Here is a 15,079-nt window from a genome sequence, read left to right on the forward strand (position 1 = left end):
TATGGACCAGATGGGAGGGGTGGATCCCTGGAGGTTTGGGAGGCCGAGGGCGCGGGAGTATTCCTTTTTCTCCCATGTGCATAGGGTTTACTCCCGAATAGATTTTTTCGTCCTGAGCAGGGGATTGATCCCGAAGGTGCAGGATGCCAAGTATTCGGCCATAGCAATTTCAGACCATGCTCCGCACTGGGTCGATCTGGAGATGGGGGAGGCGCGGGACCAGCGCCCGCTGTGGCGTCTGGATGTGGGGATGCTGGCTGATGAGGAGGTGTGTAGGAGGGTCCGGGGAAGTATTGAGGGGTATCTTGAGACCAACGACACGGGGGAGGTCCGGGTGGGGATGGTCTGGGAGGCTCTGAAAGCAGTGATCCGGGGGGAGCTGATTTCCCTCCGGGCCCATAGGGAAAGGAGGGAGAGGAGGGAGAGGGAGAGACTGGTGGGGGAGCTCCTGGATGTGGATACGAGGTACGCGGAGGCCCCGGAGGAGGGGTTGCTGGGGTAACGGCGTAGTTTGCAGGCCAAGTTCGACTTGCTGACCGCCAGAAAAGCGGAGACACAGTGGAGGAGGGCGCAAGGCACGGTATATGAGTATGGGGAGAAGGCGAGCAGGATGTTGGTGCATCAGCTCGCAGGAGAGATGCGGGTAGGGAAATTGGTGGAGTGACGGATAAGGGTGGGAATGTGGTGCAGAAGGGGGCAGAGATGAACAGGGTCTTTAGGGACTTTTACGAGGAACTGTACCGGTCGGAGCCACTGGTGGGGGGGGGGGGGGGGGGGTGGAGAGCTTCATGAACAGGCTACGCTTCCCAAAGGTGCAGGAGGAGCTGGTGGAGCGGCTGGGGGCGCCGATAGAGTTGGAAGAGCTAGTTAGGGGGATTGGTCAAATGCAGTCAGGTAAGGCGCCGGGGCCGGATGGGTTCCCGGTGGAATTTTATAAAAAGTATGCGGATCTGGTGGGCCCCCTGTTGGTGCGAGCCTTCAATGACGCATAGGAGGGAGGGGCTTTGCCCCCGACGATGTCACGGGCGCTGATCTCTCTGATCCTGAAGCGGGATAAGGACCCCTTGCAGTGTGGATCATACAGGCCAATCTCGCTCCTCAATGTGGATGCTAAGTTGCTGGCGAAGATCCTGGCCACCAGGATAGAGGACTGTGTGCCAGGGGTGATACACAAGGATCAGACAGGATTTGTCAAGGGAAGACAGCTTAACACGGAGCACCCGGAGGAAACCACGGTAACATTGTGGATAGCACAATGGCTTCACAGCTCCAGGGTCCCAGGTTCGATTCCGGCTTGGGTCACTGTCTGTGCGGAGTCTGCACATCCTCCCCGTGTGTGCGTGGGTTTCCTCCGGGTGCTCCGGTTTCCTCCCACAGTCCAAAGATGTGCAGGTTAGGTGGATTGGCCATGATAAATTGCCCTTAGTGTCCAAAATTGCCCTTAGTGTTGGGTGGGGTTACTGGGTTATTGGGTTAGGGGGAGGTGTTGACCTTGGGTAGGGTGCTCTTTCCAAGAGCCGGTGCAGACTCAATGGGCCGAATGGCCTCCTTCTGCACTGTAAATTCTATGTAATTCTACGTAAAAAAAACCACGACACAGTGAGAATGTGCAAACTCCACAGTCACCCGATGTCGGAATCAAACCCAGGTCCCTGGTATTGTGAGGCAGCAGTGCTAATCACTGAGCCACCATGCCACCCCTTCTTAACCTTAACACATTAGTTCCCATTAACCAGCACTTCAACACAACATGCAGTTCTCATGCCACTTACACAGTCAAACAAAGGCAATACTTGCATTTACAAAGCAATTTTTCTTCTGTTAGGGAAAATCATTCAGAACCCTTTTCCAAGCCTGACTCAGTGGCAATTTCCATGTCCTCTCCCGGTAGATTTCCTAATCCTTCTCCTGTACCTGTTCAGAACAGGATTCTTTTTCCCTCTTTCTAAGCTCCGCCCAGCACCTCAAACAAACGTTGTTGCGGTCCAGAGTTGAACCCATAAGCGTTAGCTTGGCTGTTTGATGGCCCACTCTTGTTCACACAAAAGAACAGAACCATGCTATTTTTTTATTTTTTTTTAAAATAATTTTTATTGAAATTTTTTGAAAAATAAATATCAACAAAACAATACAATAATAACAATAATAATAATAAACACCCCCTGGCACCCGTAACAACGCATAGAACAAACCACCCCCCCCCCCCCAACCCCAATAAACAACAGGATAAATTAACAATAAGCAAATTAACTTAAGTACTATCCCCCTAAACCCCCCCCCCCCCTTTCCCCTTCCCCTTCCCCTTCCCCTTCCCCTTCCCCTTCCCCTTCCCCTTCCCCCCCCCCCCCCCCCGGGTGTTGCTGCTGCTGCTGACCTGGTACCTTATCGTTGAACCAGAAAGTCGAGGAAAGGCTGCCACCTCCTAAAGAACCCTTGTATCGACCCCCTCACGGCGAACTTGACCCTTTCCAACTTAATGAATCCCGCCATGTCATTAATCCAGGTCTCCACACTCGGAGGTCTTGCATCTTTCCACTGCAGCAAGATCCTCTGCCGGGCTACTAGGGACGCAAAGGCCAAGACATCGGCCTCTTTCGCCTCCTGCACTCCCGGCTCCACCCCAACCCCAAATATCGCGAGTCCCCAACCTGGCTTGACCCTGGATCCCACCACCCTCGACACCATCCTCGCCACCCCCTTCCAGAACTCCTCCAGTGCCGGGCATGCCCAGAACATATGGGCATGGTTCGCTGGACTCCCCGAACACCTGACGCACCTGTCTTTGCCCCCAAAGAACCTACTCATCCTAGATCCGGACATGTGGGCCCGGTGCAGCACCTTGAACTGGATGAGACTAAGCCTCGCACATGAAGAGGAGGAGTTCACCCTCTCCAGGGCGTCCACCCATGTCCCCTCCTCAATCTGCTCCCCCAGCTCCACCTCCCACTTAGCCTTCAGCTCCTCTTTCTATTAAGGGGCAATGTAGCGTGGCCAATCCACCTACTCTGCACATTTTTGGGTTGTGGGGGCGAAACCCACGCAGACACGGGGAGAATGTGCAAACTCCACACGGACAGTGACCCAGAGCCGGGATGGAACCTGGGACCTCAGCGCCGTGAGGCGGTTGTGCTAACCACTAGGCCACCGTGCTGCCCTCCCACCTTTTAAATTCCTCCTCCATCTGCTCCACCAACCTAGTAAAATTGAGCTTGTGCAGAGTCCCCCAGCTCCTAGCCACCTGAACCCCCAGGTACCTAAAATTCCTCACTGCCCTCTTTAGCGGGAGCCTACCAATCCCCTCCTCCTGATCTCCCGGGTGCACGACAAACAGCTCACTCTTGCCCAGGTTCAATTTATATCCCGAGAAACTCCCGAACTCAGCAAGAATCTCCACCACCTCCGGCATTCACCCCACCGGGTCTGCTACATACAACAGCAAGTCGTCCGCATACAGCGACACTCGGTGCTCCTCCCCACCTTGCACCAAACCCCTCCACCTCCTCGACTCCCTGAGAGCCATGGCAAGAGGCTCTATTGCCAGCGCAAAAAGCAAGGGGGACAGGGGGCACCTCTGCCTCGTCCCACGGTGGAGCCTGAAGTACTCGTCCCTCCTCCCATTTGTCGCTACACTCGCCATCGGGGCCTCGTACAGCAACCTCACCCATTTAATAAACCCCACCCCAAACCCGAACCTTTCCAACTCCTCCCACAAGTACCCCCACTCAACCCTGTCAAAGGCCTTCTCCGCATCCAATGCCACCACAATCTCCGCCTCTCCTTCTGCTGCCGGCATCATTATCACATTTAGCAGCCTTCGCACGTTAGTGTTCAGCTGCCTCCCCTTCACAAAACCCATCTGATCTTCATGTATCACCCCCGGCACACAGTCCTCTATTCTAGTGGCCAAGATCTTCGCCAGCAACTTGGCGTCTACATTCAGCAATGAAATCGGCCTGTATGAACCGCACTGCAAGGGGTCCTTATCACGCTTCAGGATCAGGGAGATTAGTGCCCGAGACATCGTCGTGGGCAGAACACCCCCCTCCCATGCCTCGTTAAAGGCCCTGACCAACAGGGGCCCCAGCAGGTCCGCATATTTCTTACAAAATTCAACCGGGAACCCATCCGGTCCCGGCGCCTTCCCCGACTGCATGTGGCCAATCCCACTGACCAGCTCCTCCAACTCGATCGGCGCCCCCAGTCCCTCCACCTGCTCCTCCTGCGCCCTTGGAAATCGGAGCCTGTCCAAAAAATTCTCCATTCCCCCTCCCACCGCCGGCGGCTCCGACCGGTACAGTTCCCTATAGAAGTCCCTAAAGACCTCATTGACCTCTGCTCCCTGCCGCACCACATTCCCATCTCTATCCTTCACTCCACCAATCTCTCTAGCCGCGTCCCGCTTACGCAGCTGGTGCGCCAGCATCCTGCTCGCCTTCTCTCCATACTCATAGACCGCTCCCTGCGCCTTCCTCCACTGTGTCTCTGCCTTTCTGGTGGTCAATATATCAAACTTGGCCTGCAAGCTACGCTGTTCCCCCAGCAATCCCTCCTCCGGGGCCTCCGCGTACCTCCTATCCACACTCAACAGCTCCTCCGCCAGTCTCTCCCTCTCCCTCCTCTCCCTATGGGCACGGATGGAGATCAGCTCCCCCCTAATCGCTGCCTTCAGAGCCTCCCACACCATCCCCACCTGGACCTCACCAGTATCATTGACCTCGAGCTACCTCTCGATACATCCCCGAACCCTCCTACACACCTCATCAGCCAACAACCCCACGTCCAGACGCCAAAGCGGGCGCTGGTCCCGCGCCTCCCCCATCTCCAGATCCACCCAATGCGGAGCATGGTCCGAAATCGCAAAAGCCGAATATTTGGCCTCCTCCACCCTCGGGACCAGTCCCCTGCTCAGAACAAAGAAATCAATGGGGGATTAAACCCTGTGCACATGGGAGAAAAAGGAATACTCTCGAGCCCTCGGCCTCCCGAACCTCCAGGGATCCACTCCTCCTATCTGGTCCATAAACCCCCTCAATACCTTGGCCGCCGCTGGCCTCCTGCCTGTCCTTGAACTAGAACAATCCAGTAGGGGATCCAGCACCGTATTGAAGTTCCCCCCCCCCATGATCAAGCCCCCACCTCCAGGCCAGGAATGCGGCCCAACATACGCCTCATGAAACCAGCATCATCCCAATTTGGGGCGTACACATTAACCAACACCACCCTCTCCCCCTGCAGCTTACCGCTCACCATCACATATCTGCCGCCACTATCAGCCACAACCTCAGACGCCTCAAACGCCACCCTCTTCCCCACCAGGATCGCCACCCCCCGGTTCTTCGAGTCGAGCCCTGAGTGGAAAACCTGCTCCACCCACCCCTTCCTCAGACAGACCTGGTCCGCCACCTTCAGGTGGGTCTCCTGGAGCATGGCCACGTCCGCCTTCAGCCCCTTCAGATGCGAAAATACCCGGGCCCGCTTAACCGGCCCATTCAACCCCCTCACGTTCCATGTAATCAGCCGGATCAGGGGACATCCCGCCCCCCTCCCCCGTCGACTAGCCATAACCCATCGACTGCTCGCCCCTGGCCATCACCCATTCGGCCCGTTTCCCACGGCGATAGAACCTCACCCCGACCCCCCCCCCCCGAACACCTCCCTGGCCAATCCAGCAGCAACCCGGTATCCCCCCCCAGGCTAGGACCCCTCCTAGCCGCGACTCTCCCTCCACTGTACTCCCGTGAGCCAGCTGACTTCTGCTGCCCCCGGCAGCTCCCGCTCTAACTCCGACCCCTCCCGATATGAGGTCCCCCCTCCTCCACTGCATCAGCTCCTGGGCACCGCTTCAGCGTGGGAAACCCCGTCTAATAGCCACGCCCCTCGCCACCAGCTCCACCCCCTCGTCCCGCAGCGCGGGAAACCAGAGAAAAGCCCGCGCTTTCACACTGCCCCACCCCACCAACGCAGCTCCCAAACCGCAGTCCCAAGCCAACCACCAACTCCGTACAAACAAAGACACAGATTAACCACAAACCCCAGTACCCCCCTTAGAACACAAAATCATAACCCACATCGTCCGAAAGCGAGGAAAAAACAAGAACAAACAGAATAACCCGCTACAGCATAAACCATGATACATGAATAGAATAGAAAAACTCCCACAGCCCCCAATCTCTAGTTCAAGTCCAGCTTTTCAGCCTGCACAAAGGCCCACGCTTCCTCCGGGGACTCAAAGTAGTGATGTCGGTCCTTGTAGGTGACCCACAGGCGCGCAGGCGGCAACATGCCGAACTTCACCTGCTTTCCATGGAGCACCGCCTTCGTCCGGTTAAACCCGGCTCTCCGCTTGGCCAACTCCACACTCCAGTCCTGGTAGATACGCACTACCGCATTCTCCCACTTACTGCTCCTCACCTTCTTGGCCTATCGGAGAACACACCCCCGGTCGCTGAACCGATGGAACCGCACCAGCACCGCCCGCGGGGGTTCATTCGCCTTAGGCCGCCTGGCCAGTACTCTGTGGGCCCCCTCCAGCTCCAGAAGCAGATGGAAGGATCCTGCCCCCACCAGCGAGTTCAACATCACGGCCACATAGGCCGGCAGGTCCAACCCCTCCAGCCCCTCCTCGAGGCCCAGTATCCGCAGGTTCCTCCTCCGTGACCGAACCTCCATCTCCTCGAACCGATCTTGCCACTTTTTATGAAGTGCCTCGTGTATCTCCACCTTCCCCACGAGGGCCGAAACTTCCTCCTCGCGCTCAGAGGCCTGCTGCTGCAACTCGAGTATCGCTGCACCCTGGGTTGTCTGGGTCTCCAGCGGTTTACTTGTCGTCACCTTCAGGGATTCCAACAACTCCCCTTTCAGCTCCGTGAAATAGCGCAGAAGGGCCGCCTGGTGCTCCTCAGCCCACTGCCTCCACTCCTGAGGGGCTCCACCGGCCGCCATTTTGTCCACCTTCCCCCGCTTTTCCAGGGGAGCTGCTGCCGTTTTTCTCCTCGCCCCACTTCAAGTCCGAACCATAAATCCCGGGGGGTTTTGCTCCAGACCCCTTTATCCACCGGGAATTGGCGAATCAGCGCCGTTTGGGGCCCTTAAAAGAGCCCACAAGTCCTTTTGAAGCGGGAGCTGCCGAACGTGCGGCTTAGCTCCGCATAGCCGCAACCGGAAGTCTTCAGAGCCATGCTATTAATATGCAACTAACCTCCAATACCTGGGATCAACCTAGTGAAACTTCTCTGGACTGCCTCAATGGCCAGTATATCTTTCCTAAATAAGGGAACCAAAACTGTTCACAGTATTCCAGGTGTGTTCTAACCAGTTAATGCCTTGTATAGTTTTTGCAAGACTCTCTATTGTTATACTCCATTCCCTTTGAAATAAAGGCTAAAATTCCATTTGCCTTCCTAATTACTGAATTTCTGCTGATGTTGCATGGCAGCTTTTCGTGATTTATGCCCGAGGATCCCCAAATCCCTGTGTGCTGCAGCTTTCTGCAGTCTTTCTCAATTTAAAGGTGGTATTTACCAACTGTTCACGCCGGGGGTAAATTCTGGTCCCACGCCGTGCACAGATTTTCCGGTGACAAGGGGTGCTCTCAACGGAAAAACCGTTGTAAATGTTGGACCGGTAGATCCCGCTTGCGGGCTGCCTCCCCCACTGATAAACGTGCGGGGTGATCGGAAAATACCATCCTAAATAATATTCAGCGCCTTTATTTTTCCTACCAAAGTGCATAACTTTGCATTTTTCTACATTATATTCCATCTGCCAAGTTTTTGTCCAGTACTCATTTCACCTGTTGATATCCCACTGTAGACACTTCATGTAACCTCACCACTTGCCTTCCCACCAATTTTTGTTTCATCCACAAACTTGGAAATAGTGCATTCACTTCCCTTGGACTGCATTCACTTCCCTTGTCCAAGTCATTAACATAAATTGTAAATAATTGTGGCGTCAGCACTGATCCCTGTGGCACTCCACTAGTTTAGGCTGCCATCCTGAAATAGTTCGATCTTCAAGAGGCAAGAAAATATGAACCTAGACTGTGCAACCAGCTCACAGAATTTTAACCCTTTTGGACAGGTTACCTTTCTGATGAATCTGCCAAGTCCCTTCCCAGGTCGATTTATCCTTTCTGTGGCCAGATCTGACTGCAGTTGGTCTAACCAGAGATTGATATAATTCAGTTCTGAAGAAACCAGACTCGAAATGTTAACGTGTTTCTCTCGCCACAGATGCTGCCAGATCTTGTGAGTTCATGCAGCATTGTCTGTTTTTATTAATGATGTAACTAACATCGCTTCCACCCCTTTCCACTGTAGCCTCTTTAAGATAATGCTCAACATTCCATTAATCTTTTGACTAATTTTGTATCTGCCCATTAACTTTGTGATTTTTGTACTTGGATTCCCTAAATCTCTGTTCCTTCACAGCTCCTAATTTCTCATCATTTAGAAAATACTCTGGTCTCTTTTTGTTCTTTCTCTTCTGATTTGAGAGTTCTCCTAGCAGCCCCATTCCATCAAGAATGACAGGAATACACACTTCAGTCTAGGAGAAGCCGCAGGAGGCGTCTACGTCAAAGGGGAGCTTAGGATATGGACGTCAAGTCCAGCAGTGACTGTCTGGGATAAGGAGGGAAATCCTTTCAGATGCAAACACTCTCATTCAGCTCCTTTGAAGTGCCACTGAAAACTAACCACAAGTGAGGATTGATGTATGTTGGCAGCTAATTTCAGGCCCAGGGACACCAGCAGTCAGGATTTCATCTGTTCGAAGGAGGGAGGGAAGTTCCCTGCCCCACAATGTGAGGCTGCCTGGGAGCTCCCTATTGAAATGGTAATTGCAAAGAGAGAGCTTTAATCACCAATCAGCATGGTTGTTGAAACTAGTCCTGGCTTGTAACAGGAGCTGGGTCCAGGTCTCTCTCTGTTCTTAATCACTTTTTGAGTGTGGAAGCCAGTAATGGCTCCTCTGAGTCAGCTCACTATATGTTTCACAGTGATTTCCTTGTGCTCTGTCGGACTGTGTGAGCTGCTGGGTTCTCAGGTTCAGGAAAAGGCCTTTCTAAAAGCATTGGGTTTGTGGAGCAGACCCCAGCCCTCTGATCCCAGGCCTGTCCCAGCTCGGTTATGGAAGATGTTCCAGAAGAGATCCACGCCCCTCACCCAGGGTAATTCTGAAGCTGAAGTATGCAGAGTTGAGGAGCTAGGGGTGGATGGAGACACCCTCCGTCACCTCCCCAGTCTCGGTAAGTAAACCTAACAAGGGGTGGGGTGGGGGAGAGGGCTTGGACCAGCCAGGGTAGTTCTCTTAATCCAGAGTCAGATTAGCATGTGGTAGTACCATATAGAGTGGCTGAGACAAACTTTATAAATACATTTTGAAGGGAGACTACCACTGCTGTCTCATAGAGCCAGGGACCAGGTTTGATTCAGGCCTTGGTTGACTGTGGAATTTGTATGTTCTCCCCGTGTCTGCATGTGTTTCCTCCAGTTTCCTCCCACAGTCCAAGTTAGGTGGGGTTATGGAGCTAGACCCTCCTTCAGAAGGTCGATGCAGACTCAATGGGCCGAATAGCCTCCTCCTACACTGTAGGGAATGGATTATATTGATATGCTGATGGGGTGGGAGGAAGCTCATGAGGGTAAACTGAAGCTGGGTCTCGGAGTTGATTGGGAAGGTTGTGTATATTCTCCGTGATTTCTGCCTGAACAGCAAGTAAAACCCTTAAAGGGAGTCAGACTGTCATCTTGATGGGGGTTGCAGGATGCTCACAGTTCCGTCTGTTTCCTGGCGGGGGTGAGGTGTGAGGTGTCAGTCTGGGGCTGGGAGCGTTGCTTGAGGCTGGAGGAACAAAGGGTTCCGGAGGACCCAATGTGCACATTGAAGGTTGCAGGGCAGATTGAGAGCAAGGTCAACAAAGCATATGGGACCCAAAATAAATTGCTGCTTTAATTACAAAAACAAGTTATATTAAACCTTTCTAAAACGCTAGGTCAGCCTCAATTGGAGTATTGTGTCTAGTTCTGGGCACCACACTTTAGGAAGGCAATAGATAGGGTGCAGAAAAGATTCACAAGAATGGTTTGGGGCATGAGGAACTTCAGTTACGAATATAGTTCGGAGAAATAGGGATACTTTTCCTTGGAGAAGAGATGGTTGAGAGGAGATTTGATAGAGCTTTTCAAAATTATGGGGTCTGCACAGAATAGACGGGGAGAAACTGTTCCCATTGGTGGAAGGGTTGAGAGCCAAAGGACACAGATTTTAAAGAGATTTGGAAAAGTAGCAAGGGTGACTTGAAGGAAATCTTTTTCTATGCAGATCTGGAATGCACGGCCTGAGTGTGTGTGTATGTGTGGTGGTGTGGGGGGCAGATTAAACATGCCTTTCAAAACAGATTTGGATCATTATCTGAAGTTGAGGAATTTGTAGGTTTACAGGAAGGTAATGGAGAGGGACTGGGTAAGTTGCTCTTTTCAAGGATCATCACAGATAACCAAGATGATTGGGCTCTTTGGGTGCACTTTTACCAAAATTTGTCAGAGTGTCAGGCTTTGACTGAAAACTGGCATGTATCCATCCAGATGCACAGCCGAGTGTTAAGACCATATGTTCTGGCACTCAGTGCACAGAAAAACTGGGGGCGTGCTTCGCACCGTCACTCTGGTGGGGTGGGGCCTGATAGAGCTGGCAAGGCTGGCTCCACAGAGATCCGGGCTCCACAGAGATCTACACAATGTAGAGGAGACCACATTGGGAGCAGCAAAGAGAATACAGTAGACCAGATTAGATTGAAAGAAGTACAAGTGAAACGCTGATTAACCTGAAAGGAATACTTGGTGCCATGAACAGTGAGGAGGGAGGAGGCAATCACAGTAGGTATAACACCTGTGTTATGTAATTTGGAATAATACAAGCTGCCACTTGATGCAGTTTTGAGTAAAAGATGCTCCAGACATTGAAGTGAGTTCAATGTGTTATATGGAACTATTAGCACAGTTCTCAATGAGTTTGACTCTCTGCTAATCTAAATGTAGTAACTCAGTCTAACTGAACCAGCCTTGCTCTAAGCCACGTGCTGGGGTGTGATGCTGAGGATGCACCCTGTCTCACTCTGCAGATGTTGGTCTGTAGAAGGAGGTGGGGTGTGAGTGCCTCATCTCTTTTATAGTGAGATACCACCCCTGAGTGTCCTGACTGCTCATTGGTCGTGTCCTATTCTATGTGTTCATTAGCTGCATGTTTGCATATCATGACAACACCTGCCCCTTTACCCTCTCCCTCTTCATCCTTCAAAGCTTCTACACTGGGGAGTTTAAACACAGACTGGGTGACAGCTTGGTGGAACACCTTTCTTTTGCTCTAACACGGGCATTGTCAATGTCGGGTGGGTCGCAGAGCCGACGTCATGACGCTCCCAATTGCGCAAATCCGCGCACAAGAGCCGCAGCAGCCGGCTTTTAATAATGCCGGCTGCAAGCGGCCTTCAAAATGGCCACGGACATATAAAACAAATGCGGCCGCACTGCACATGCGTGCCCCGTTGAGCGGTCACGCATGCGCAGTGTGGCCGCATTTTTTGAAATCTGCTTGCAGCCTTTTTCTAAATTTAGAGTACCCAATTATTTTTTTCCAATTTAAGGGGCAATTTAGCCTGGCCAATCCACCTACCCTGCACATCTTTGGGTTGTGGGGGCGAAACCCACGCAAACACTGGGAGAATGTGCAAACTCCACACGGACAGTGACCCAGAGCCGGGATTGAACCTGGGACCTCGGCGCCGTGAGGCTGCAGGGCTCACCCACTGTGCCACCGTGCTGCCCTGCTTGCAGCGTTTTGGAAAGGCCGCAGCAGCGGCATTGCTAAAAGCAGGCTGCAAAAAGTTTGGGGAGAATGATGTGATTGGATGCTTTCTGAACTTTGATGCTGATGAAGTGGAAGTCTCTTACTCCAAGAATGGTGAGTGATCCAAAGATGGTTTCACTGTAGCTGTAACTTCAACCAAGAGATGTCAACTTTTTTAATCTTGATTTTTGAACATTCCAAAACAACGTGCCTGCAGGTCGTGTTTCGAAGCTTTATTAATTAATGATTTTTAAGTGTTTTTTTTTTAACCTTTTTTTAATTGTAATGTTTAGGTGAAATGTGATGAACCTCCCAATTTTAGAGGATGAAAACATTTCCAGTTTCTGCATTTTATTTCCTGTAAGTTTTTTATCAAATAAACCGCCCCCCACCGAACTTGTAAAAAACAAGCCGGCTGCTGAGGCTGTTGCCCGTTAATTTGTGCAATCGGAGACGCAGAAGATTTTAAAAAAATTCTAAGTAATCTTCCTGCCTGAAGGGAGGCAGAGAGCAGGTCATGCTCCCCGAACATTGACATCACGTGCTTTGGCGCGATTGTGATTTCTCCATTTTGTCAGCAGCAAACAAGGTAAGAGAAAATGGTGGGTTGCGAAGGTTGGTAAAAATGGGTCCCTGGAAAAAAAGTTTGAAAAACACAGCAATAACATTGTCCCTCCTTTCAGTTCCGACCAAGCATCCAAGGCTTGATGCGTTAATTCAGTTTCTCTCCTGATAGATGCTGGCATACCTGCTGAGGTTTTTCCTCCATTCTTGCTCAGATGATGAACTCTTTGACCTTCTCTTTTGTCAGGTGGTCCAATCTCCGAACTGGGATCCCTGCCATGGCTGTGCATGCGGACACGACTTTATTTCAATCTGTCGGTGCTGGAAGAAGTGGAAGAACTCACATTTGCACAGTTGGAGCTGACTCTCCTCGGAGACCCTTACCCAATCCCCGGAGCAGCAGCAACCTGCACCCTGTCCATCTGGAAGGCAGGGGAGACCCCCAGCTCCAGGCAGGAACTCATCGCCTCGCAATCCTTCCAGACCTTGCACGGCTCCCTCTACTTCGACCTGACCCGGATCACCAGGGCTTGGAGACGCCCGAGCAGTAACCAGGGGGCATTCCTGGAGGTGGGAAGCTCCTCGACGGGGGATGAGCGGGCATCGAGCACAGCCTGCGCTCAGATTGCCCGGGAGCTGCGCGTCTCCCTGTTGGTGGTCACCTTGAATCGGGAAAAATGCAAAGCATCCAGGAAGAAGAGGAGCTCCTTCCAGTTGCCCCTTGCGTTCAGCCGTGTCTGCAAACGAAGGAGGCTCCACATCCAGTTCAAGGATGTAGGCTGGCAACACTGGATCATCGCCCCCCAGGGCTACATGGCTAACTACTGCCATGGCGAGTGCCCCTACCCCCTGAGTGAGAGCCTGAACGGTACCAACCATGCCATTCTGCAAACTCTGGTGCATGCCACTGACCCTGACCACACTCCCCAACCCTGCTGTGTCCCCATTAAACTCTCTCCTATTTCAATGCTTTATTATGATAACAATGACAACGTGGTTTTGAGACATTATGATGATATGGTGGTGGATGAGTGCGGTTGTAGATGAGATCTTCCTATGAATTAAGTTGTTTTTAACTCCTACAGAACTGGTCTCCATCTTTTAGAAATCTTTGTCATTTCTTTCCCTCTCCACACAATAAATGCTTGCTTTCTAACAATGATGCTTTTGTTTTTGGGTGAAGCGTGAAACCTTGGATTGAGCCTTTATTTCCAGAGGCTGACTGAGTGACAATGTTACAGACTTTTCCAACTGGTTTCACTTGGTAGCTTTGACAGCTGAACCATGTTCATTTGAATGGTCAGCATGGTAGCATGGTGGTTAGCATAAATGCTTCACAGCTCCAGGGTCCCAGGTTCAATTCCCGGCTGGGTCACTGTCTGTGCGGAGTCTGCACGTCCTCCCAGTGTGTGCGTGGGTTTCCTCCGGGTGCTCCGGTTTCCTCCCACAGTCCAAAGATGTGCAGGTTAGGTGGATTGGCCATGCTAAATTGCCCGTAGTGTCCTAAAAAGTAAGGTTAAAGTAAGGTTTGTTGGGTTACGGGTATAGGGTGGATACGTGGGTTTGAGTAGGGTGATCATTGCTCGGCACAACATCGAGGGCCGAAGGGCCTGTTCTGTGCTGTACTGTTCTATGTTCACCTGCAGAGCAGATTACGAATATCCTGTGTAACCCTGAACACTCAGATGTATTCTTCTGTGAGACCAGAGACTAATGAGCTCTGTAGAATTTGTTGTAGAGTTACAATTATATTTGGAGGTTCATTTTACTTGGTTTACAGTGAGCCTCAAAATAAACTCTGGCCACATTTCTTCTGCGAAGGAGCTGAACAGTTAATGTAAAGAACCCGCTCAGTGCATTGTTCAAAGTAGGACTCCTGTGCTATGTTTGGAATCAACCTCCTCCTTGTCACCTCTTTGTGATCTAAAGAGAAATGTTTTCAAGTCTCAAGACCTGTAGCATAGATCGTGATTTATATGTCTACTGTTGAAGACTCTTAAAATTCTTTGACAATCGGGAGCCAACTTCTCTGCTGAGTACAAAATGTCCACCATTGGTGTTGGTGCAAGAGGGTCCATTTCTTTTTTTTGAATTAGAGTACCCAATTCACTTTTTTCCAATTAAGGGGCAATTTAATGTGGCCAATCCACCTACCCTGCACATCTTTGGGTTGTGGGAGTGAAAACCACGCAAACATGGGGAGAATGTGCAAACTCCACATGGACAGTGACCCAGAGCTGGGATCGAACCTGGGCCCTCAGCGCCATGAGGCAGCAGTGCTAACCACTGTGCCACCTTGCTGCCCTCTTGGAGAGTCCATTTCTGCTCATCAGTCACGTTCTGCTCTGTTTGGGCATGTCTTAAATTCCTATAAATCTTCTTGGCAACATGGCTGTATCACCTGCTTGATCCAATGCGGTTGCCGTAACCCTAAACAAATCTCTTGAGGAATTGCGGCCAGCTCATGCACGTATAGCTGAGAAATTTGACGGCGGGGGGGTGGATTGACGTGTACACCGAGTAGAGGCCTAAACTTACATTCTGTCGCTGAATAAATGAGGCCATATTATCCAGCAGATTGATTTATATGCTGCATTTTATCGTAGTTATCATTTGAGTTAGATAATAAATCCGCATTGTGCTCCTTTCAATGAAGGCTAACTGA

General features: G+C 51.5%; 1 protein-coding gene across 1 annotated transcript in view; it reads left to right on the forward strand.

Annotated features, from left to right (window-relative positions):
• gdf3 (growth differentiation factor 3) overlaps window positions 1-13,571 on the forward strand; it is a gene marked incomplete at its 5' end in the record, with an annotated part of 49,920 nt that extends 36,349 nt beyond the window's left edge. Inside the window, one exon of the mRNA XM_038802336.1 lies at window positions 12,662-13,571. Coding sequence (XP_038658264.1) covers window positions 12,662-13,461 — 800 coding nt within the window. The remainder of the gene's footprint in view (window positions 1-12,661) is intronic.
• Between the last annotated feature and the right edge of the window lie 1,508 nt (window positions 13,572-15,079).

The sequence above is a fragment of the Scyliorhinus canicula genome, chromosome 7, assembly GCF_902713615.1.
Source record: "Scyliorhinus canicula chromosome 7, sScyCan1.1, whole genome shotgun sequence".
Lineage (NCBI taxonomy): Eukaryota > Metazoa > Chordata > Chondrichthyes > Carcharhiniformes > Scyliorhinidae > Scyliorhinus > Scyliorhinus canicula.